The following is a 26,328-nucleotide window of genomic DNA, read 5'->3' as shown; positions in this document are numbered from 1 at the left end:
ATTTTAAATCTTAGTGCTTTTAGCACCTTTCCATATATTTTCACTTTATTACTGGCTAAATTTAAGTTAATTTATTGTTTAAAGGAACAGTAAAGTCAAAATTAAACCATCACGATTCAGACAGAACAGCAAATTTAAACACATGTCCAACTTACTTCTGTTATCTAATTTGCTTTGATTTCTTAGTAGCCTTTGTTGAAAAGCATACCTAGGTAGGCTCAGGTTCAGCTGGGAGCTAGCTGAACAAATTGGGTGAGCAATGACAAGAGGCTCCCAGTAGTGCATTATAAATAGGATGTTCTACCTGAATCACTCCTCTGTTCCTTTAAGACAGCAGCATTTACCGAGATGTCCTATTGGGAATAAAACTGAACTTGATAGTTACAGACTTAGGCTAATACTGAATAGAGAGCTTTAATGAGGCGCTAGGATCCTTAAACATTTGTCACCGACTTTAAGCTATTGGTTTAGCCCTTGGGTGTCGGCCTGCAGGTAGAGGGCGCTACTTGTCAAACACACAAGACTTGGTATACGGCCCTGCACAACTTTTTGTGGAGTTTATCCTCTGAAACCATTTGAATCCATTCCAGACCCCCGTGAGAACCCACCTAGTGCCATAAACTAATAAGTTTAGACATTGGATTGGAAAACAAATTGCCTGTGCACCGATTTTGAACAATAATTCTGATAATTGTGGTGGATGCTTTTCTTTGGCATTATGTCTTCAATAATACTGTTCTACTTTAGTTTTATAGAGTAGATACTAAGGAGGCACCAATATGACTGGAGTCTTACCTGCCCACATAAGGAGTACTGCAACGATAATAATAATCTCTCCTGTCTCCAGCTGGCGCTCTTTATCAACCCCTTTTACGGTAATGTCCCCTAAACAAACAAAGGGAAGAGTCTATTACCAGTGGCACAAGGATAAGGAGTGTGCCAGTCAGTCACCTGGCTATATAAGGAATAAGACCAGTGTGTGCCAGTCATTCACCTTGGTATATAAGGAATAAGACAAGTGTCTACCAGTCAGTCACCTGGGTATATAAGGAATAAGACCAGTGTGTGCCAGTCAGTCACCTGGGTATATAAGGAATAAGACCAGTGTGTGCCAGTCACCTGGGTAAATAAGGAATAAGACCAGTGTGTGCCAGTCAGTCACCTGGTTATATAAGGAATAAGACCAGTGTGTGCCAGTCAGTCACCTGGGTATATAAGGAACAAGACCAGTGTGTGCCAGTCAGTCACCTTGGTATATAAGGAACAAGACCAGTGTGTGCCAGTCACCTGGGTATATAATGAATAAGACCAGTGTGTGCCGGTCAGTCACCTTGGTATATAAGGAACAAGACCAGTGTGTGAAAGTCAGTCACCTTGGTATATAAGGAATAAGACCAGTGTGTGCCAGTCAGTCACCTTGGTATATAAGGAACAAGACCAGTGTGTGCCAGTCAGTCACCTTGGTATATAAGGAATAAGACCAGTGTGTGCCAGTCACCTGGGTATATAATGAATAAGACCAGTGTGTGCCAGTCAGTCACCTGGGTATTTAAGGAACAAGACCAGTGTGTGCCAGTCAGTCACCTGGGTATATAAGGAATAAGACCAGTGTGTGCCAGTCAGTCACCTTCGTATATAAGGAACAAGACCAGTGTCTACCAGTCAGTCACCTGGGTATATAAGGAATAAGACCAGTGTGTGCCAGTCAGTCACCTGGGTATATAAGGAATAAGACCAGTGTGTGCCAGTCAGTCACCTGGGTATATAAGGAATAAGACCAGTGTGTGCCAGTCATTCACCAGGGTATATAAGGAATAAGACCAGTGTGTGCCAGTCAGTCACCTGGGTATATAAGGAATAAGACCAGTGTGTGCCAGTCACCTGGGTATATAAGGAATAAGACTAGTGTGTGCCAGTCAGTCACCTGGGTATATAAGGAATAAGACAAGTGTCTACCAGTCAGTCACCTGGGTATATAAGGAAAAAGACCAGTGTGTGCCAGTCAGTCACCTGGGTATATAAGGAATAAGACCAGTGTGTGCCAGTCAGTCACCTGGGTATATAAGGAATAAGACCAGTGTGTGCCAGTCAGTCACCTTGGTATATAAGGAACAAGACCAGTGTCTACCAGTCAGTCACCTGGGTATATAAGGAATAAGACCAGTGTGTGCCAGTCAGTCACCTGGGTATATAAGAAATAAGACCAGTGTGTGCCAGTCAGTCACCCGGGTATATAAGGAATAAGACCAGTGTGTGCCAGTCATTCACCAGGGTATATAAGGAATAAGACCAGTGTGTGCCAGTCATTCACCTGGGTATATAAGGAATAAGACCAGTGTGTGCCAGTCACCTGGGTATATAAGGAATAAGACTAGTGTGTGCCAGTCAGTCACCTGGGTATATAAGGAATAAGACTAGTGTCTACCAGTCAGTCACCTGGGTATATAAGGAAAAAGACCAGTGTGTGCTAGTCAGTCACCTGGGTATATAAGGAATAAGACCAGTGTGTGCCAGTCAGTCACCTGGGCATATAAGGAATAAGACCAGTGTGTGCCAGTCAGTCACCTTGGTATATAAGGAACAAGACCAGTGTCTACCAGTCAGTCACCTGGGTATATAAAGAATAAGACCAGTGTGTGCCAGTCAGTCACCTGGGTATATAAGGAATAAGACCAGTGTGTGCCAGTCAGTCACCTGGGTATATAAGGAATAAGACCAGTGTGTGCCAGTCATTCACCAGGGTATATAAGGAATAAGACAAGTGTCTACCAGTCAGTCACCTGGGTATATAAGGAATAAGACCAGTGTGTGCCAGTCAGTCACCTTGGTATATAAGGAATAAGACCAGTGTCTACCGGTCAGTCACCTGGATATTTAAGGAATAAGACCAGTGTGTGCCAGTCAGTCACCTGGGTATATAAGGAATAAGACCAGTGTGTGCCAGTCAGTCACCTGGGTATATAAGGAATAAGACCAGTGTGTGCCAGTCACCTGGGTATATAAGGAATAAGACCCATGTGTGCCAGTCAGTCACCTGGGTATATAAGGAATAAGACAAGTGTCTACCAGTCAGTCACCTTGGTATATAAGGAATAAGACCAGTGTGTGCCAGTCAGTCACCTTGGTATATAAGGAATAAGACCAGTGTGTGCCAGTCAGTCACCTTGGTATATAAGGAATAAGACCAGTGTGTGCCGGTCAATCACCTGGGTATATAAGGAATAAGACCAGTGTGTGCCAGTCAGTCACCTGGCTATATAAGGAATAAGACCAGTGTGTGCCAGTCAGTCACCTGGGTATATAAGGAATAAGACCAGTGTGTGCCAGTCAGTCACCTTGGTATATAAGGAATAAGACAAGTGTCTACCAGTCAGTCACCTGGGTATATAAAGAACTAGAACAGTGTGTGCCAGTCAGTCACCTGGGTATATAAAGAACTAGAACAGTGTGTGCCAGTCAGTCACCTGGGTATATAAGGAATAAGACCAGTGTGTGCCAGTCAGTCACCTGGGTATATAAGGAATAAGACCAGTGTGTGCCAGTCAGTCACCTTGGTAAATAAGGAATAAGACCAGTGTGTGCCAGTCAGTCACCTTGGTATATAAGGAATAAGACCAGTGTGTGCCAATCAGTCACCTTGGTATATAAGGAATAAGACAAGTGTCTACCAGTCAGTCACCTGGGTATATAAGAAATAAGACCAGTGTGCGCCAGTCTGTCACCTGGGTATATAAGAAATAAGACCAGTGTGTGCCAGTCAGTCACCTGGGTATATAAGGAATAAGACCAGTGTGCGCCACTCAGTCACCTTGGTATATAAAGAATAAGACCAGTGTGTGCCAGTCAGTCACCTGGGTATACAAGGAATAAGACAAATGTCTACCAGTCAGTCACCTGGGTATATAAGGAATAAGACCAGTGTGTGCCAGTCAGTCACCTGGGTATATAAGGAACAAGACCAGTGTGTGCCAGTCAGTCACCTGGGTATATAAGGAATAAGACCAGTGTGCGCCACTCAGTCACCTTGGTATATAAAGAATAAGACCAGTGTGTGTCAGTCAGTCACCTTGGTATATAAGGAATAAGACCAGTGTGTGCCAGTCAGTCACCTGGGTATATAAGGAATAAGACAAGTGTGCCAGTCACCTGGGTATATAAGGAATACGACCAGTGTGTGCCAGTCACCTGGGTATATAAGGAATAAGACAAGTGTGTGCCAGTCAGTCACCTTGGTATATAAGGAATAAGACCAGTGTGTGCCAGTCAGTCACCTGGGTATATAAGAAATAAGACCAGTGTCTACCAGTCAGTCACCTGGGTATATAAGAAATAAGACCAGTGTCTACCAGTCAGTCACCTTGGTATATAAGGAATAAGACCAGTGTGTGTCAGTCAGTCACCTTGGTATATAAGGAATAAGACCAGTGTGTGCCAGTCAGTCACCTGGGTATATAAGGAACAAGACCAGTGTGTGCCAGTCAGTCACCTGGGTATATAAGGAATAAGACCAGTGTGTGCCAGTCAGTCACCTTGGTATATAAGGAATAAGACCAGTGTGTGTCAGTCAGTCACCTGGGTATATAGGAATAAGACCAGTGTCTACCAGTCAGTCACCTGGGTATATAAGGAATAAGACCAGTGTCTGCCAGTCAGTCACCTGGGTATATAAGGAATAAGACCAGTGTCTACCACTCAGTCACCTGGGTATATAAGAAATAAGACCAGTGTGTGCCAGTCAGTCACCTTGGTATATAAGGAATAAGACCAGTGTGTGTCAGTCAGCCACCTGGGTATATAGGGAATAAGACCAGTGTGGGCCAGTCAGTCACCTGGGTATATAAGGAATAAGACCAGTGTGTGCCAGTCATTCACCAGGGTATATAAGGAATAAGACAAGTGTCTACCAGTCAGTCACCTGGGTATATAAGGAATAAGACCAGTGTGTGCCAGTCAGTCACCTGGGTATATAAGGAATAAGACCAGTGTGTGCCAGTCAGTCACCTTGGTATATAAGGAACAAGACCAGTGTCTACCAGTCAGTCACCTGGGTATATAAGGAATAAGACCAGTGTGTGCCAGTCAGTCACCTGGGTATATAAGGAATAAGACCAGTGTGTGCCAGTCAGTCACCTGGGTATATAAGGAATAAGACCAGTGTGTGCCAGTCATTCACCAGGGTATATAAGGAATAAGACAAGTGTCTACCAGTCAGTCACCTGGGTATATAAGGAATAAGACCAGTGTGTGCCAGTCAGTCACCTTGGTATATAAGGAATAAGACCAGTGTGTGTCAGTCAGTCACCTGGGTATATAGGAATAAGACCAGTGTCTACCAGTCAGTCACCTGGGTATATAAGGAATAAGACCAGTGTCTGCCAGTCAGTCACCTGGGTATATAAGGAATAAGACCAGTGTCTACCACTCAGTCACCTGGGTATATAAGAAATAAGACCAGTGTGTGCCAGTCAGTCACCTTGGTATATAAGGAATAAGACCAGTGTGTGTCAGTCAGCCACCTGGGTATATAGGGAATAAGACCAGTGTGGGTCAGTCAGTCACCTGGGTATATAAGGAATAAGACCAGTGTGTGCCAGTCATTCACCAGGGTATATAAGGAATAAGACAAGTGTCTACCAGTCAGTCACCTGGGTATATAAGGAATAAGACCAGTGTGTGCCAGTCAGTCACCTGGGTATATAAGGAATAAGACCAGTGTGTGCCAGTCAGTCACCTTAGTATATAAGGAACAAGACCAGTGTCTACCAGTCAGTCACCTGGGTATATAAGGAATAAGACCAGTGTGTGCCAGTCAGTCACCTGGGTATATAAGGAATAAGACCAGTGTGTGCCAGTCAGTCACCTGGGTATATAAGGAATAAGACCAGTGTGTGCCAGTCATTCACCAGGGTATATAAGGAATAAGACAAGTGTCTACCAGTCAGTCACCTGGGTATATAAGGAATAAGACCAGTGTGTGCCAGTCAGTCACCTTGGTATATAAGGAATAAGACAAGTGTTTACCAGTCAGTCACCTGGGTATATAAGGAATAAGACCAGTGTGTGCCAGTCAGTCACCTGGGTATATAAGGAATAAGACCAGTGTGTGCCAGTCACCTGGGTATATAAGGAATAAGACCCATGTGTGCCAGTCAGTCACCTGGGTATATAAGGAATAAGACAAGTGTCTACCAGTCAGTCACCTTGGTATATAAGGAATAAGACCAGTGTGTGCCAGTCAGTTACCTTGGTATATAAGGAATAAGACCAGTGTGTGCCAGTCAGTCACCTTGGTATATAAGGAATAAGACCAGTGTGTGCCGGTCAGTCACCTGGGTATATAAGGAATAAGACCAGTGTGTGCCAGTCAGTCACCTGGGTATATAAGGAATAAGACCAGTGTGTGCCATTCACCTGGGTATATAAGGAATAAGACCAGTGTGTGCCATTCACCTGGGTATATAAGGAATAAGACCAGTGTGTGCCAGTCACCTGGGTATATAAGGAAAAAGACCAGTGTGACAGACCCTTCGGTCAGAACTAAAAGAATTGACCTTGTGCAGCTTTGAGAAGCTGTTTTCTAAAAGACAGGTTTGCTGGCCTCAGCTATTGTGTGCTATAATTACGTTTAAGTGATAAACATTCTATTGTTCAATCACATCTAGAGAGCAGACGCCTCAGTGATAAGAAAAGCCAAGTGTGTGTCTTGTGTTTAAGTTGTTATCAGCTTGAGCAAGGTATTCTATTGTATCATGTCAAAGGGCGTGTTCCCTCCATCTAATGTACAACATTCTTTCAACCCCCCATCTGGGGTCTGACCTGCATAAATACTGGGCATATGGCCCTTAATAAAGTTCACTTTTGTTTTACCTTGAATGTGGAGCCTGGTCTCATGTTTGAGGGGAAATACTGGCTGGGTTGTGAGTTCCTGATCCCATATTCAGGACATTGTTCATCTGGTGTTAACCCTTGGTATCCTGTTGGTTCCGTAACAATTGGTCGCAAGCGACGGAATGAACCTTATCGCCCAGAGGAGCAACTACACAAGCCAGTAACCTCAGAAAGAGGGGGATTATTACAATACTGACTAAGATGGAAAGAGTACCAGGGAAAGAAGGAACCAATGGGCCCAGCATAGCAGACAGAACCCCTGAAGAAGCAAGCTTTGATCGGGCGGTTAAAATAAGACTGGCACATTATGGCCCCAACCCATCTGTGGAAATTATCGACCGGGTCATAGCAGCTGTGGAGGCCAACCTACTTCGCCAAAGCGGCGCTGCAGCAGCCCAAGTCACAGCAACCCCAGTGGAAAAGGGAAAAGTACATTTTGCCGCTTTTAAAAACTTCTTGGAAACAGAAGGAGAGATTGATGGGTACCTTGCGGATTTTGAGAGGCAATGTGCACTACACAAGGTACCCGCAGAGGACTGGGTCATGATATTATCCGGAAAATTATCCGGCCGGGCCAGTGAGGCTTTTCGGGCCATTCCAGATGAGGAAGTCGGGGATTATAATACTGTAAAAGAGGCTCTGCTCTCCAGGTATGCGGTTATACCGGAGGCATACCGGAGGCGGTTCAGAGACACTGTTAAATTAGCTGGAGATTCCTACCTTGAGTGGGCATGTAAGGTGCACCGCACAGCAGCTCACTGGATAGCGGGGTGCCAAGCCGTATCTGGGGAAGAGGTGCTGCAGCTATTCCTGTTGGAACATTGCTTCGACAAGTTACCCGCAGGAGTTCGAGAGTGGGTTCGGGACCGTAAACCCCCCACCCTGCATGAAGCGGCTCGCTTGGCAGATGAGTATACGGATGCCTGCAAACTGGACACTGCTACCACTAAGCCCCCTGCTAGAGTGGAGTACAGACCCCCAGTCACCCCAGCAGCTGCCAGTTACCAACCCCCGGCGCACCGCTATACCACACGGCCTCTGGCCATGAACTACCCTTTAGAGAGCCCGGTTCAATTCACGGGGCTACTCACAACCTATTCGCTGCTTTGGATGTAAGCAACTAGGGCACAAAAGACCAGAGTGTCCCCTAAACGCAGCGAACCAAGCGCAGGTCTGGAGAAGACCCGCCGGCGGAATCCCATGTAACCCTCAGCCTGCGGCCCGCTACGTAGAGGCGCAAGAATGCTGGGGCATCCTACATGAGGCATCCTTGTGCAAGCTGCCCACCGGAATAACCGGCAACTGGTTAAAGTGAATGGGAAGGAGGTCAGTGGTCTACGGGATACTGGTGCTACCATGACCTTGTTTAAAAAAAACTTGGTGTCTGAGAAACAGCACACTGGAGACACTGTGGCTGTGAGGGTAGCAGGGGGCGCTGTGTTCCGCCTACCTGTTGCCAGGGTACATTTGGATTGGGGAGGGGGCGCTAGACCTGTGAATGTGGGGGTCATGAAGGATTTACCAGCTGATGTTCTCCTTGGAAATAACTTGGCCCCCCTTGTTTCTGCCTACGCTCCTATGGGTCCCGCTGATGTTAACCCTGTGACTACCCGTGCCCAGATCTGTGCAGCAGAGACTGACCCACCTGCTGCTAAGCCCCAGGACGCTGAGCTCAGTAAATCTCTATCCGCTATTGATACGTGGAAGTCCCGTTACAATGCGCTGATGAAGGAGAAGAGGAGCGCAGAGGAAAAAGCACGTTTAGAACGTGAATCTCTGCTAGACAAGCTGCACCGACAGACTGCAGAAAACACCAGCTTGAGAGTGGAACATGAAACATTAAAGACAAACTTAGCGACACTTGAGGAGAAGCTGACGCTGGCTTATAGTGAGGTGCAGCAACTCAAGGGCACCCTATGTCAGTATGAAGGGATTGTGGATACCTATAAAGAGCAGGTACAGAAAACTTGTAAAGAAGCTGATGGGATTTTGAAGGACTGTTTAGCCCTAGTCTGGGCACTGAGGAAGTTGAACCCTTGTTTGTATGGACAGGAATTCTCTCTCATAACGGGAATACAGATGGATTGTCCCGGCAAACTGACATGCCTACCACCTCCTAGTCCGGTCATCCCCAAGTTGACCCGCCAAAGGGTCAAGCCGGGTCTGCCAGAGTGTTCCACAAGGGGGGAGCTATGTGACAGACCCTTCGGTCAGAACTAAAGGAATTGACCGTGTGCAGCTTTGAGAAGCTGTTTTCTAAAAGACAGGTTTGCTGGCCTCAGCTATTGTGTACTGTCATTAAAGTTAGTGTTAAACATTCCATTTTTCAATCACATCTAGAGAGCAGATACCTCAGTGATAAGAAAAGCCAAGTGTGTGTCTTGTGTTTAAGTTGTTATCAGCTTGAGCAAGGTATTCTATTGTATCATGTCAAAGGGCGTGTTCCCTCCATCTAATGTACAACATTCTTTCAACCCCCCATCTGGGGTCTGACCTGCATAAATACTGGGCATATGGCCCTTAATAAAGTTCACTTTTGTTTTACCTTGAATGTGGAGCCTGGTCTCATGTTTGAGGGGAAATACTGGCTGGGTTGTGAGTTCCTGATCCCATATTCAGAACATTGTTCATCTGGTGTTAACCCTTGGTATCCTGTTGGTACCGTAACAACCAGTGTGTGCCAGTCACTCACCTGGGAATATAAGGAATAAGACCAGTGTGTGCCAGTCACTCAACTGGGTGTATAAGGAATAAGGCCAGTGTGTGCCCGTCACCTGGGTATATAAGGAAAAAGACCAGTGTGTGCCAGTCAGTCACCTGGGTGTATAAGGAATAAGACCAGTGTGTGCCAGTCAGTCACCTGGGTGTATAAGGAATAAGACAAGTGTGTGCCAGTCACTTGGGTATATAAGGAATAAGTTTGGGGCCCTCTCACCTTGGTTTGAGCTGTTGGAGGGCAACCTGTCTGTTTCTTTCAAGGTCCGGAAGTGGATGCGCTTGCTGGCTTGGCTCTCACTATAGAGGCCAATGGACTGGACCTGAATGATGTAGTCGGTATCTTCCTCGAGGTCCCAGAGCACACAGGCACGGTTGGTGGTGTTAACTTCTCGGATGAAGCGATGAATCTGCCCATCCTGCCTCTGTGGGAGACAATAACAGACCCCCCCCCCAGGAATTACTGCTAGGTTTATAGCATCTTTACCATATGCAGATACTACAGAGACTGTAACAAAGTGCAACATTGTTTTGTTTGCAGGGAATAAAAAGTCAAATTTTACACTGAGACAAAAATACAGCTTACAGCTTATAAGGGTGAACATCCTACTTACTCCCAATCCTTGCTCAGTACTCCCTACTTACTCTCAATCCTTGCTCAGTACTCCCTACTTACTCTCAATCCTTGCTCAGTACTCCCTACTTACTCTCAATCCTTGCTCAGTACTCCCTACTTACTCTCAATCCTTGCTCAGTACTCCCTACTTACTCTCAATCCTTGCTCAGTACGCCCTACTTACTCTCAATCCTTGCTCAGTACTCCCTACTTCTGCTCATTACCTGCTCAGTACTCCCTACTTCTGCTCATTACCTGCTCAGTACTTGTGAGGATACAGGTCTGATTTCTATAATAATATCAGTAAACAATTGAATTTTACCTGAAAAGGTTTTGTATGAATACACAATCTCCTTAATACCATTACTTAGATATAAGGTTCCTGTGTGTATTCAGTATTAATGGTGAATTAATATTTATTGACACAACTATGATTCTCTCTAGTTGTGTCTGACTCATATGTTTAGTTATAAACAAAGATAAATTTTATATTGAGGTTTTTATGTTATGAACAATTTTCTCAGAATATAAGGTTAAGAATAGGAGATTCAATATAAGTAATGAACATGACAAGTCTCTTGATAGAAAATGAGCAGAGAAAGCAATCGATTTTCAAATATATAAACTCAAGGATTTCAGTAATGCATTACCCTTTATAAAGTTGTCCTAGCATGCTTATATACATTATCGGTGGTGCACATACCTTGAATAAGTGATATTATATACAGATACAGCGTGTCTTACTTGGATATGGTGAACAGTTCAAAGTCTAAGGAGACAGGAGAGCAGCGTCTGATGCCTGCAGCGTGTGAGCAACTCCGGCGTGCTGCGCAGTGAATTCAGAGAGTCTGAGGTGACGTCAGCAGTAGTCTGAGCGTCTGTTGTGAAGTGGTAACGAAGAGAGCTGCAGCTAATCACAGGTGGATGAGTTAAAGAGAAATTGATCTCCCCTTCAACTTAGATAATTAAGTATTAGCTTAAGGTTTAAACCATCTGGATAAAGGCTTAAAAGTGAGCATAGATTTAGAGAGAGAGTTTGATAAGTTCCTCCAATATATAAGAATGCTCAAGGCTAATTATTCTTAAGATGATAAAGAGACAAGATGCTGTCTCAAAACACTCTTTAATAATCAAGCAATGTCTTATGGGTAAAGTGTGTTTAAATAGTATACCTGAGGGGAGGAGAACTTGTCTTAAAGGCACAGTGAAATGGTTAGTGCTGACAGTACTCCCTACTTCTGCTCAATAGCTGCTCAGTACTCCCTACTTCTGCTCATTAGATGCTCAGTACTCCCTACTTCTGCTCATTAGATGCTCAGTACTCCCTACTTCTGCTCATTAGATGCTCAGTACTCCCTACTTCTGCTCATTAGCTGCTCAGTACTCCCTACTTCTGCTCAATAGCTGCTCAGTACTCCCTACTTCTGCTCATTAGATGCTCAATACTCCCTACTTCTGCTCATTAGATGCTCAGTACTCCCTACTTCTGCTCATTAGATGCTCAGTACTCCCTACTTCTGCTCATTAGCTGCTCAGTACTCCCTACTTCTGCTCAATAGCTGCTCAGTACTCCCTACTTCTGCTCATTAGATGCTCAATACTCCCTACTTCTGCTCATTAGATGCTCAGTACTCCCTACTTCTGCTCATTAGATGCTCAGTACTCCCTACTTCTGCTCATTAGCTGCTCAGTACTCCCTACTTCTGCTCATTAGATGCTCAGTACTCCCTACTTCTGCTCATTAGATGCTCAGTACTCCCTACTTCTGCTCATTAGATGCTCAGTACTCCCTACTTCTACTCATTAGCTGCTCAGTACTCCCTACTTCTGCTCATTAGCTGCTCAGTACTCCCTACTTACTCTCAATCCTTGCTCAGAACTCCCTACTTACTCTCAATCCTTGCTCAGTACTCCCTACTTCTGCTCATTAGCTGCTCAGTACTCCCTACTTCTGCTCATTAGCTGCTCAGTACTCCCTACTTCTGCTCATTAGCTGCTCAGTACTCCCTACTTCTGCTCATTAGATGCTCAGTACTCCCTACTTCTGCTCATTAGATGCTCAGTACTCCCTACTTCTGCTCATTAGATGCTCAGTACTCCCTTCTTCTGCTCATTAGCTGCTCAGTACTCCCTACTTACTCTCAATCCTTGCTCAGAACTCCCTACTTACTCTCAATCCTTGCTCAGTACTCCCTACTTCTGCTCATTAGCTGCTCAGTACTCCCTACTTCTGCTCATTAGCTGCTCAGTACTCCCTACTTCTGCTCATTAGCTGCTCAGTACTCCCTACTTCTGCTCATTAGCTGCTCAATTCTCCCTACTTCTGCTCATTAGCTGCTCAGTACTCCCTACTTCTGCTCATTAGCTGCTCAGTACTCCCTACTTCTGCTCATTAGCTGCTCAGTACTCCCTACTTCTGCTCATTAGCTGCTCAATACTCCCTACTTCTGCTCATTAGCTGCTCAATACTCCCTACTTCTGCTCATTAGCTGCTCAGTACTCCATATTTATTCTCATTAGCTGCTCAGTACTCCCTAATTCTGCTCATTAGCTGCTCAGTACTCCCTACTTCTGCTCATTAGCTGCTCAATACTCCCTACTTATGCTCATTAGCTGCTCAGTACTCCCTACTTCTGCTCATTAGCTGCTCAATACTCCCTACTTATGCTCATTAGCTGCTCAGTACTCCCTAATTATTCTCATTAGCTGCTCAGTACTCCCTACTTCTGCTCATTAGCTTCTCAGTACTCCTTATGTATGCTCATTAACTGCTCAGTACTCCCTACTTATGCTCATTAGCTGCTCAGTACTCCCTACTTATGCTCATTAGCTGCTCAGTACTCCCTACTTATGCTCATTAGCTGCTCAGTACTCCCTACTTCTGCTCATTAGCTGCTCAGTACTCCCTATTTCTGATAATTAGCTGCTCAGTACTCCCTACTTCTGATCATTAGCTGCTCAGTACTCCCTACTTCTGATCATTAGCTGCTCAGTACTCCCTACTTATGCTCATTAGCTGCTCAGTACTCCCTACTTATGCTTATTAGCTGCTCAGTACTCCCTACTTATGCTCATTAGCTGCTCAGTACTCCCTACTTATGATCATTAGCTGCTCAGTACTCCCTGCTTCTGATCATTAGCTGCTCAGTACTCCCTACGTAAGCTCATTAGCTGCTCAGTACTCCCTACTTAAGCTCATTGGCTGCTCAGTACTCCCTACTTAAGCTCATTAGCTGCTCAGTACTCCCTACTTAAGCTCATTAGCTGCTCAGTACTCCCTACTTATGCTCATTAGCTGCTCAGTACTCCCTACTTATGCTCATTAGCTGCTCAGTACTCCCTACTTATGCTCATTAGCTGATCAGTACTCCCTACTTATGCTCATTAGCTGCTCAGTACTCCCTACTTATGCTCATTAGCAGCTCAGTACTCCATACTTCTGATCATTAGCTGCTCAGTACTCCCTACTTATGCTCATTAGCTGCTCAGTACTCCCTACTTATACTCATTAGCTGCTCAGTACTCCCTACTTATGCTCATTAGCTGCTCAGTACTCCCTACTTATGCTCATTAGCTGCTCAGTACTCCCTACATCTGCTCATTAGCTGCTCAGTACTCCCTCCTTCTGCTCATTAGCTGCTCAGTATTCCCTACTTCTGCTCATTAGCTGCTCAGTACTCCCTACTTCTGATCATTAGCAACTCAGTACTCCCTACTTATGCTCATTAGCTGCTCAGTACTCCCTACTTATGCTCATTAGCTGCTCAGTACTCCCTACTTATGCTCATTAGCAGCTCAGTACTCCCTACTTCTGATCATTAGCTGCTCAGTACTCCCTACTTCTGATCATTAGCTGCTCAGTACTCCCTACTTATGCTCATTAGCTGCTCAGTACTCCCTACTTATTCTCATTAGCTGCTCAGTACTCCCTACTTATGCTCATTAGCTGCTCAGTACTCCCTACTTCTGCTCATTAGCTGCTCAGTACTCCTTACTTATTCTCATTAGCTGCTCAGTACTCCCTACTTATGCTCATTAGCTGCTCAGTACTCCCTATGTATGCTAATTAACTGCTCAGTACTCCCTACTTATGCTCATTAGCTGCTAAGTACTCCCTACTTATGCTCACTAGCTGCTCAGTACTCCCTACTTATGCTCATTAGCTGCTCACTACTCCCTACTTAAGCTCATTAGCTGCGCAGTACTCCCTACTTATTCTCATTAGCTGCTCAGTACTCTCTACGTAAGCTCATTAGCTGCTCAGTACTCCCTACTTAAGCTCATTAGCTGCTCAGTACTCCCTACTTAAGCTCATTAACTGCTCAGTACTCCCTACTTATGCTCATTAGCTGCTCAGTACTCCCTACTTATGCTCATTAGCTGCTCAGTACTCCCTACTTATGCTCATTAGCTGCTCAGTACTCCCTACTTATTCTCATTAGCTGCTCAGTACTCCCTACTTAAGCTCATTAGCTGCTGAGTACTCCCTACTTATGCTCATTAGCTGCTCAGTACTCCCTACTTATGCTCATTAACTGCTCACTACTCCCTACTTATGCTCATTAGCTGCTCAGTACTCCCTACTTATGCTCATTAGCTGCTCAGTACTCCCTATGTATGCTCATTAACTGCTCAGTACTCCCTACTTATGCTCATTAGCTGCTCAGTACTCCCTACTTCTGCTCAGTAGCTGCTCAGTACTCCCTACTAATGCTCATTAGCTGCTCAGTACTCCCTACTTCTGCTCATTATCTGCTCAGTACTCCCTACTTCTGCTCATTAGCTGCTCAGTACTCCCTACTTATGCTCATTAGCTGCTCAGTACTCCCTACCTATGCTCATTAGCTGCTCAGTACTCCCTACTTATGCTCATTAGCTGCTCAGTAATCCCTACTTATGCTTATTAGCTGCTCAGTATTCCCTACTTATGCTCATTAGCTGCTCAGTACTCCCTACTTATGATCATTAGCTGCTCAGTACTCCCTGCTTCTGATCATTAGCTGCTCAGTACTCCCTACGTAAGCTCATTAGCTGCTCAGTACTCCCTACTTAAGCTCATTAGCTGCTCAGTACTCCCTACTTATGCTCATTAGCTGCTCAGTACTCCCTACTTCTGCTCATTAGCTGCTCAGTACTCCCTACTTATGCTCATTAGCTGATCAGTACTCCCTACTTATGCTCATTAGCTGCTCAGTACTCCCTACTTATGCTCATTAGCTGCTCAGTACTCCCTACTTCTGCTCATTAGCTGCTCAGTACTCCCTACTTATGCTCATTAGCTGCTCAGTACTCCCTACTTATTCTCATTAGCTGCTCAGTACTCCCTACTTAAGCTCATTAGCTGCTGAGTACTCCCTACTTATGCTCATTAGCTGCTCAGTACTCCCTACTTATGCTCATTAACTGCTCACTACTCCCTACTTATGCTCATTAGCTGCTCAGTACTCCCTACTTATGCTCATTAGCTGCTCAGTACTCCCTATGTATGCTCATTAACTGCTCAGTACTCCCTACTTATGCTCATTAGCTGCTCAGTACTCCCTATTTCTGCTCAGTAGCTGCTCAGTACTCCCTACTAATGCTCATTAGCTGCTCAGTACTCCCTACTTCTGCTCATTAGCTGCTCAGTACTCCCTACTTCTGCTCATTAGCTGCTCAGTACTCCCTACCTATGCTCATTAGCTGCTCAGTACTCCCTACTTAAGCTCATTAGCTGCTGAGTACTCCCTACTTATGCTCATTAGCTGCTCAGTACTCCCTACTTATGCTCATTAACTGCTCACTACTCCCTACTTATGCTCATTAGCTGCTCAGTACTCCCTACTTATGCTCATTAGCTGCTCAGTACTCCCTATGTATGCTCATTAACTGCTCAGTACTCCCTACTTATGCTCATTAGCTGCTCAGTACTCCCTACTTCTGCTCAGTAGCTGCTCAGTACTCCCTACTAATGCTCATTAGCTGCTCAGTACTCCCTACTTCTGCTCATTATCTGCTCAGTACTCCCTACTTCTGCTCATTAGCTGCTCAGTACTCCCTACTTATGCTCATTAGCTGCTCAGTACTCCCTACCTATGCTCATTAGCTGCTCAGTACTCCCTACTTATGCTCATTAGCTGCTCAGTAATCCCTACTTATGCTTATTAGCTGCTCAGTATTCCCTACTTATGCTCATTAGCTGCTCAGTACTCCCTACTTATGATCATTAGCTGCTCAGTACTCCCTGCTTCTGATCATTAGCTGCTCAGTACTCCCTACGTAAGCTCATTAGCTGCTCAGTACTCCCTACTTAAGCTCATTAGCTGCTCAGTACTCCCTACTTATGCTCATTAGCTGCTCAGTACTCCCTACTTCTGCTCATTAGCTGCTCAGTACTCCCTACTTATGCTCATTAGCTGATCAGTACTCCCTACTTATGCTCATTAGCTGCTCAGTACTCCCTACTTATGCTCATTAGCTGCTCAGTACTCCCTACTTCTGCTCATTAGCTGCTCAGTACTCCCTACTTATGCTCATTAGCTGCTCAGTACTCCCTACTTATGCTCATTAGCTGCTCAGTACTCCCTACTTAAGCTCATTAGCTGCTGAGTACTCCCTACTTATGCTCATTAGCTGCTCAGTACTCCCTACTTATGCTCATTAACTGCTCACTACTCCCTACTTATGCTCATTAGCTGCTCAGTACTCCCTACTTATGCTCATTAGCTGCTCAGTACTCCCTATGTATGCTCATTAACTGCTCAGTACTCCCTACTTATGCTCATTAGCTGCTCAGTACTCCCTACTTCTGCTCAGTAGCTGCTCAGTACTCCCTACTAATGCTCATTAGCTGCTCAGTACTCCCTACTTCTGCTCATTAGCTGCTCAGTACTCCCTACTTCTGCTCATTAGCTGCTCAGTACTCCCTACTTATGCTCATTAGCTGCTCAGTACTCCCTACCTATGCTCATTAGCTGCTCAGTACTCCCTACTTATGCTCATTAGCTGCTCAGTAATCCCTACTTATGCTTATTAGCTGCTCAGTATTCCCTACTTATGCTCATTAGCTGCTCAGTACTCCCTACTTATGATCATTAGCTGCTCAGTACTCCCTGCTTCTGATCATTAGCTGCTCAGTACTCCCTACGTAAGCTCATTAGCTGCTCAGTACTCCCTACTTAAGCTCATTAGCTGCTCAGTACTCCCTACTTATGCTCATTAGCTGCTCAGTACTCCCTACTTCTGCTCATTAGCTGCTCAGTACTCCCTACTTATGCTCATTAGCTGATCAGTACTCCCTACTTATGCTCATTAGCTGCTCAGTACTCCCTACTTATGCTCATTAGCTGCTCAGTACTCCCTACTTCTGCTCATTAGCTGCTCAGTACTCCCTACTTATGCTCATTAGCTGCTCAGTATTCCCTACTTATGCTCATTAGCTGCTCAGTACTCCCTACTTATGATCATTAGCTGCTCAGTACTCCCTGCTTCTGATCATTAGCTGCTCAGTACTCCCTACTTAAGCTCATTAGCTGCTCAGTACTCCCTACTTAAGCTCATTAGCTGCTCAGTACTCCCTACTTATGCTCATTAGCTGCTCAGTACTCCCTAATTATGCTCATTAGCTGCTCAGTACTCCCTATGTATGCTCATTAACTGCTTAGTACTCCCTACTTATGCTCATTAGCTGCTCAGTACTCCCTACTTCTGCTCATTAGCTGCTCAGTACTCCCTACTTATGCTCATTAGCTGATCAGTACTCCCTACTTATGCTCATTAGCTGCTCAGTACTCCCTACTTATGCTCATTAGCTGCTCAGTACTCCCTACTTCTGCTCATTAGCTGCTCAGTACTCCCTACTTCTGCTCATTAGCTGCTCAGTACTCCCTACTTATGCTCATTAGCTGCTCAGTACTCCCTACTTATGCTCATTAGCTGCTCAGTACTCCCTACTTATGCTCATTAGCTGCTCAGTACTCCCTACTTATGCTCATTAGCTGCTCAGTACTCCCTACTTATGCTTATTAGCTGCTCAGTACTCCCTACTTATGCTCATTAGCTGCTCAGTACTCCCTGCTTCTGATCATTAGCTGCTAAGTACTCCCTACTTTTTCTGATTAGCTGCTCAGTACTCCCTACGTATGCTCATTAGCTGCTCAGTACTCCCTATGTATGCTCATTAACTGCTCAGTACTCCCTACTTATGCTCATTAGTTGCTCAGTACTCCCTACTTATTCTCATTTCCTGCTCAGTACTCCCTACTCTTGCTCATTAGCTGCTCAGTACTCCCTACTTATGCTCATTAGCTGCTCAGTACTCCCTACTTATGCTCATCAGCTGCTCAGTACTCCCTACTTATGCACATCAGCTGCTCAGTACTACAGTACTACCTACTTATGCTCATTAGCTGCTCAGTACTCACTACTTATGCACATCAGCTGCTCAGTACTACCTACTTATGCTCATTAACTGCTCAGTACTCCCTACCTATCCTCATTAGCTGCTCAGTACTCCCTACCTATCCTCATTAGCTGCTCAGTAGTCCCTACCTAACCTCTTTAGCTGCTCAGTACTCCCTACCTAACCTCTTTAGCTGTACTCCCTACCTAACCTCATTTGCTGCTCAGTACTCCCTACCTTACCTCATCAGCTGCTCAGTACTCCCTACCAAACCTCATTCCCTGCTCAGTACTCCCTACCTAACCTCTTTAGCTGCTCAGTACTCCCTACCTAACCTCTTTAGCTGTACTCCCTACCTAACCTCATTTGCTGCTCAGTACTCCCTACCTTACCTCATCAGCTGCTCAGTACTCCCTACCTAACCTCTTTAGCTGCTCAGTACTCCCTAACTAACCTCTTTAGCTGCTCAGTACTCCCTACCTTACCTCATTAGCTGCTCAGTACTCCCTACCTAACCTCATTCCCTGCTCAGTACTCCCTACCTAACCTCTTTAGCTGCTCAGTACTCCCTAACTAACCTCTTTAGCTGCTCAGTACTCTCTACCTTACCTCATTAGCTGCTCAGTACCCCCTACCTAACCTCATTCCCTGCTCAGTACTCCCTACCTAACCTCTTTAGCTGCTCAGTACTCCCTAACTAACCTCTTTAGCTGCTCAGTACTCCCTACCTTACCTCATTAGCTGCTCAGTACTACCTACCTAACCTCATTCCCTGCTCAGTACTCCCTACCTAACCTCTTTAGCTGCTCAGTACTCTCTACCTTAACTCATTAGCTGCTCAGTACTCCCTACCTAACCTCATTCCCTGCTCAGTACTCCCTACCTAACCTCTTTAGCTGCTCAGTACTCCCTACCTAACCTCTTTAGCTGTACTCCCTACCTTACCTCATTTGCTGCTCAGTACTCCCTACCTTACCTCGTCAGCTGCTCAGTACTCCCTACCTAACCTCTTTAGCTGCTCACTACTCCCTAACTAACCTCTTTAGCTGCTCAGTACTCCCTACCTAACCTCATTAGCTGCTCGGTACTCCCTATATAAATATATATATAACAAAATTTATGCTTACTGATAAATGTATTTCCGGGCATGGAGAGTCTATGAAACATTATAATTACTAGTGGTATATTCACTCCTGGCAAGCAGGAGGAGGCAAAGAGCACCCCAGCAGAGATGTTAAGTTTCACTTCCCTTACCCATAACCCCCAGTCATTCGGCCGAAGGGAAATGGAAAAAGGAGATAAGACAAGGGTATAGAGGTACCTGATGACTACACAAAAAACTTAATAAGGGCGGGTCGTGGACTCTCCATGCCTGGAAAGAAATAAGTTTATCAGGTAAGCATAAATTTTGTTTTCTTTCCTATGGAATAGAGAGTCCACAAAACATTCAAATTACTAGTGGGAATCAATTCATAAGCTCGAGGACACAGAATGAACCGGGAGGGAGAACAAGACAGGCAGACCTAAACTGAAGGCACCACCACTTGAAGAACTTTTCTCCCAAAAGAAGCCTCAGCTGAGGCAAAAGTATCAAATTTGTAGAATTTGGAAAACCTATGTATAGAGGACTAAGTGGCCGCCTTACAGATTTGCTCCACAGAAGCTTCATTTTTGTAAGCCCATGAAGTTGAAACAGCTCTAGTGGAATGAGCCGTAATTCTCTCAGGAGGCTGCTGTCCAGCTGTCTCATAAGCTAAACGGATAACAATTCTCAACCAAAAGAGAAAGAGTGGTAGAAGTGGCCTTCTGACCCCTACACTTACCAGAGAAAACAACAAACAGGGCAGAAGTCTGCCAAAAATCTTTAGTTGCTTGTACAAAATCCAAGTTATGCAAAAGACGTTCCTTCTGGGAAGAAGGATTAGTACAAAAAGAAGGAACAACAATTTCCTGATTATTATTGCGATCCGACACTACCTTAGGGAGAAACCCCAGCTTAGTATGAAGGACAGCCTTAACATCATGAAAAATAAGGTAAGGGGAATCACACTGCAGAGCCGAAAGTTCGGAAACTCTGCAAGCAGAAGAAATAGCAAGAAGAAACAAAACCTTCCAAGATAGTAATTTAATATTAACGGAATGCATCGGCTTAAAGGGAGCCTGCTGCAAAACTCTAAGTACAAGGTTAAGGAGACCAAGGCCTGAACAAAAGACATATATACAGAAGAATAGACAGAGCAGAAATCTGACCCTTCAAAGACTGACTGACTGACTGACAAATCCATCTCCAGGCCCTCCTGAAGAAAAAACAAAATTCGAGGAACCCTTACTTTATTCCAAAAAAACCCTTTTGAATCACACCAATGAAGGTATTTACACCATACCCTATGGTAAATTCTGCAAGTAACCGGTTTATGAGCCTGAAGCATAGTATCTATGACTTTCTCAGACAAGCCATGTCTAGCCAATCTTCATTCAAGATTCAAGACATTCAATCTCCAAGCAGTCATCTTCAGAGAAACCAGATTTGGATGAAGAAAGGGACCCTGAAGTAGAAGGTCCTTCCTGAAAGGTAACCTCCACGGCTGAAGAGGTGACATTGTCACCAGATTCGTGAACCAGATCCTGCAAGGCCATGCAGGAGCTATTAGAATCACAGAAGCTCTCTACTGTTTGATGCAAGCAATTACTCATGGAAGCAACGCAAACGGAGGAAACGGGTATGATAGATTGAAGCTCCAAGGAATCGCTAGAGCATCTACCAGAATGGCTTGAGGATCTCTTGACATTGAACCATAGTTTGGAAGCTTGGCATTTTGACGAGACGCCATCAGATCCAACTCCAGAACCCCCCACCTGAAAGTTATCATTGTGAAATCTCTGGGTGGAGAGCCCATTCTCCTGGATGAAAAGTCTGCCTGCTTAGAAAATCTGCCTCCCAGTTGTGCACCCCTGGTATGTGGATGGTAGAGAGATGGCAATCGTGAGCCCACTGGAGAATGCGAGACACCTCCTTCATTGCCAAGGAACTCAGAGTTCCTCCCTTGTGATTGATGTAGGCCACCGAGGTGATGTTGTACGACTGAAATCTGATAAATTGGACCAAAGCTAGTGGAGTCCAAGCTATTAAAGTATAGAAAATTTCTCTCAACTACAAGATGTTTATTGGAAGACAACTCCACTGGAGTCCACAGACCCTGTGGCCTCTATTTATGAAAGGTCTTGCGGACCTGATCCGACAGTGCCGATCAAGTCTGCAAGACCTCACTGAATGCGGAGAGCAATACGCTCTCCGTATTCAGCATTGCACCAGCAGCTCACAAGAGCTGCTGGTGCAACGCCGCCCCCTGCAGACTCGCGGCCAATCGGCCGCCAGCAGGGAGGTGTAAATCAACCCGATCGTACTCGATCGGGTTGATTTGTGACCGCTGCTTAATAACTGCTGTTTCTGGCGAGTCTGAAGACTCACCAGAAACACGGGGCCTCAAGCTCCGTACGAAGCTTGATAGATAGGCCCCTGTGTCTTTAAGAAATCACCCAGGAAGGTCTCAGGAACCATGTGCCCCGAGACAGATGGTCCTGTGAAACACACCATGAGAGTGAGACTATTGTTGGGGTATCCAAAATTATCTTCTGTGAGAGATCTGAGTAGTCCCCGTTCCGTTGACTGAGCATGCATAGCTACAGAGGTCTCAGATGAAACCGATCAAAAGGAATGATGTCCATGGAGCCAACCATCAGTCCAATCACCTCCATGCATTGAGCCACAAATGGATGAATAGCATACTGGAGAGACAGGCAGGAAACATTAAGTTTGGATTTTCTGACGTCTCTCAGAAACATCTTTATGGACAGGGAATCTATGAAACACACCCTTGTATCTGGAACAAGGGAACTTTTCCCAGATTCACTTTCCACCTGTGGGAATGTAGAATAGACAACATCATCTCGGTAGGAGATCTTGCTAGATGAAAAGATGGCGCTTGAACTAGAATGTCGTCTAGATAAGGAACCAGAGCAAAACCGTGGGACCTCACCACTGCCAGAAGAGCCCCCAGAACTTTTGTAAAAATTCTGGGAACTGTAGCAAGGCTAAAAGGAAGGGCAACAAACTGGAAATGTTTGTCCTGGAAGGCAAACCTTAGATACTGGTAATGATCCCTGTGAATAGGAACATGAAGATACGCGCCCTTCAGATCTATGGTCGTCATGAACTGACCCCTTTGGAACAAAGGAAGAATAGAACGGATGGTCTCTATCTTGATGGACGGAACCCTGAGGAATTGATTTAGACACTTTAGGTCCAGAATGGGACGACAAGTTGCCCTCCTTCTTGGGAACTACAAATAGATTTGAATAGAATCCTAGACCCTGTTCCTCTAGAAGACCTGGAACAATCACTCCCAGGGATGATAGGTCCTTTACACAGTTTAAGAAGGCCTCTCTCTTTATCTGGTTCACAGATAATCTTGACAGGTGGAACCTGCCACTGGGAGGAGAAGATTTGAATCCTATTCTGTAACCGTGGGGTACTATATCTATGGCACAAGGATGTTAAACATTGCGTATACAAGCCTGCTGAAAAAAAGAAAGCCTGCCCCCCACAGGATCGGGGGTGGCCCCTTCATGTTGATTTAGAATCAACGGAAGGCTTCTTAACTTGCTTCCCCCTATTCCATGGCTTATTGGACCTCCAAGAAGACTTGGATTGATCCGACTTGGAAGAGGAAGATTTCTGTCCCTTAAAGTTACAAAAGGAATGAAAATTAGAATTCTGATGACCCTTAGGTCTATTCTTTTTATCCTGGGGTAGAAAAGAACCCTTTCCACCTGTAATGTCAGAAATAATTTCTGACAGACCTGGTCCAAACAAGGTTTTACCCTTATAAGGCAGAGATAAAAGCTTGAACTTGGATGCAACATCTGCAGACCAAGATTTTAACCAGAGAGCTCTGCAAGCTTAAACAGTAAAAGCAGAAATCTTAGCACCCAACCTAAGAACTTGCATATTGGCATCACAAATAAAGGTATTGGCTAGCTTGACATTCTTGATACTGTCTTGGATCGCCTCTATAGTAGTCTTTTCTAGGATAAGATTAGATAAATCATTGCACCAATAAAATGTTGTCCCCACAACTGTAGCAATACTAACAACAGGTTGCCACTGTAATCCCTGATGAATGTACATCTTCTTTTACAAAAGCCTCAAGCTTCTTATCCATGGGATCCTTGAAAGAACAACTATCTTCAATAGGAATAGTAGTTCTCTTAGCCAGAGTAGAGATAGCTCCCTCTACCTTGGGCATTGTGCGACACGAATCACAAATAGCATTAGCAACAGGAAACATCTTTTTAAAAACAGGGAGCAGGGAAAAAGGAATCCCTGGTTTATACTATTCCTGAGGTATAATATCTGCCATACGGTCTGGAACTGGAAATAATTCAACAGATGAGGGTATATCATATACCCTATTAAGCTTACTAGACCTCTTTGGATTGTCTGCAACAGATGCGTCAAATTCTTCCAAAGTAGCAAGAACCTCCTTCAAAAGAACTCAAAGGTGTTCTAACTTAAATCTGAAATTAATCTCCTCTGAATCTGCAGAATTGGTCACTACAGTATCAGAATCTGCCACTGAAGAATCATCCTTATCAGATAATTGAGACAAACTGATTAATGCAGCTTTTGCAGAGTCAGCCTTACTAACATCAATATGTTTAGATTTCCTCTTTCGTTTACCAGAAACCTAAGGAAAAGCTGATAAAGCTGCAGAAACAGCAGAAGTAATCTGCGCAGCAAAATCCACAGGTAAACCCCCCCCCCCCCCCCCCGGAGGCTGAAAGGAACCGCAGGGCACTGATTGTGAAGCTTGAGAGGAAAGCTGAGATGTAGTTAGGATAACACTATCCTTAGAGACAGGAGGCTCGGGAGAGACAGCTTATCTTTAAACATTAAAGTTTTATTTAGACAGGAAGAGCAAAACTGTACAGGAGGAATTATCAACTTCAGTATTAGTGTCCATAATTGGGTATCAGTTCACAATTAACAAACAAAAAAAATTAATTGTCAAATTAATTTTTTTTATATGAAGCAATAAAACATAAATAAGCACTTAATCCCTCAACTCTGCTAAGGTTTTACCCCTCCAGAAATTGCTATTCCACTAGCACAGAAAACCGGACACACCCGGTAGCAAAAAACTCCTCCTTGTTACCAGAACAGCCCAAATCCACTTGCCTATGTAGATAGAGGAAACTGCAGCCTCCACACTCTGACTGAACAGAGAAGCCGAAAACTGGAAGTGCCGAGGAGCGGTCATGTGACCGCAATTAAAAAAACTTTTTTCTGTGAAAAATTGCACCAAACAAAAACGGTGCGAAAATCAACAGCAGCACAGCAAAAATGATTGGGCCAATAAGCTGAGCTGAAAAGTGATTGCAACAAGTAAGAAGTAAAACAAACACCTCAAACACTCTCCCATCTCTGAGCCCCCAACATAAAATGACGCAGTGCCTCTAAAACAGAATCAAATACTATCCACAAGGATTTAACCCCTTTAGTGCCGGTACCTTCAAACCTAGAAGGGAAAGCACCTGTGGATCCTGCTCTGTCAGCTGTTTCCTGAGGTGTGGCAGCTTCACCAGATCTACCAAGGACCTATAGAAAAGAAAGAACTGAGTAACCAACCCTGCTTTCTTTATAAGGGGAAGTTTAAGCAAAGACCACCTCACCGTATTCTTACTGCTAATAGCCACCTTTACTCTTACTAAAGAGATTGAAATGAATCCTTGCTTGCAGGGAAAACTACCTATTAAAAGGATTTAAAATCTTGAGACACCATCTTCGCCATCCTCCCGTGATCAAGGCAAAAAGAATGACTGGGGGTTATGGATAAGGGAAGTGATACTTAAAGGGACATGAAACCCGAAAAATGTATTTTGTGATTCAGATTGAGAATACAATTTTAAACAACTTTCTAATTTACTTCTATTATCTAATTTGTTTCATTCTCTTGGTATCATTTGTTGAAGGAGCAGCAATGCACTACTGGTTTCTAACTGAACACATGGGTGAGACAATCATATTTAATATATATATGCAGGCACCAATCAGCAGCTAGAACCTAGGTTCTCTGCTGCTCCTGAACTTGCCTAGATAAACCTTTCAGCAAAGGATAACAAGAGAAGGAAGCAAATGAAATAATAGAAGTAAATTGAAAAGTTGTTTAAAGTTGTATTCTCTATCTGAATCATGAATGAAACATTTTGGGTTTCATTTCCTTTTAACAGCTCTGCTGGGGTGCTCTTTGCCTCCTCCTAATGGCCAGGAGTGAATATCCCACTAGTAATTAGAATGTTTGTGGACTCTCCGTGCCATAGAAAAGAAATATATATTTGAATGCCAGTTCTACCTTTAGGTTATGGGCACGGCAATGGGCTCTAGCGTGGCACCCTCTTACGCCAACCTGTTTATGTCAGAGTTTGAAAACAATGGCACTGCTTGTTTTCAGAGGTCAGAAATTGTTTACTTCAGGAGGTATATCGATGACCTACTATTGATCTGGTCAGGCCAGGAAGAAGACCTTAAAGTATGGTTCAATGAACTTAACTCGGAACATGGAACATTGAAGTTTAAAAAGGAACTACAACAGGAGTGAGATTGAGTTTCTGGACCTTAAGCTCTTTAAAGAGGACAACAGGCTAAGCACTACGTTGTATCGAAAACCTA

General features: G+C 44.5%; 1 protein-coding gene across 1 annotated transcript in view; it reads right to left on the bottom strand.

Moving 5' to 3' along the window:
• Window positions 1-397: 397 nt before the first annotated feature.
• The window catches only part of FNDC4 (fibronectin type III domain containing 4), a 110,117-nt gene continuing 84,186 nt past the window's right edge, over window positions 398-26,328 (bottom strand). The window contains exons 3-4 of the mRNA XM_053710943.1: window positions 9,824-10,028; window positions 398-885 (exon numbers count right to left, since the gene is read on the bottom strand). Of these exons, the coding sequence (XP_053566918.1) occupies window positions 764-885; window positions 9,824-10,028 (327 nt within the window). The 3' untranslated portion in view covers window positions 398-763. The remainder of the gene's footprint in view (window positions 886-9,823; window positions 10,029-26,328) is intronic.

The sequence above is a fragment of the Bombina bombina genome, chromosome 4, assembly GCF_027579735.1.
Source record: "Bombina bombina isolate aBomBom1 chromosome 4, aBomBom1.pri, whole genome shotgun sequence".
Lineage (NCBI taxonomy): Eukaryota > Metazoa > Chordata > Amphibia > Anura > Bombinatoridae > Bombina > Bombina bombina.
This window is presented reverse-complemented; position numbering and strand designations above follow the sequence as displayed.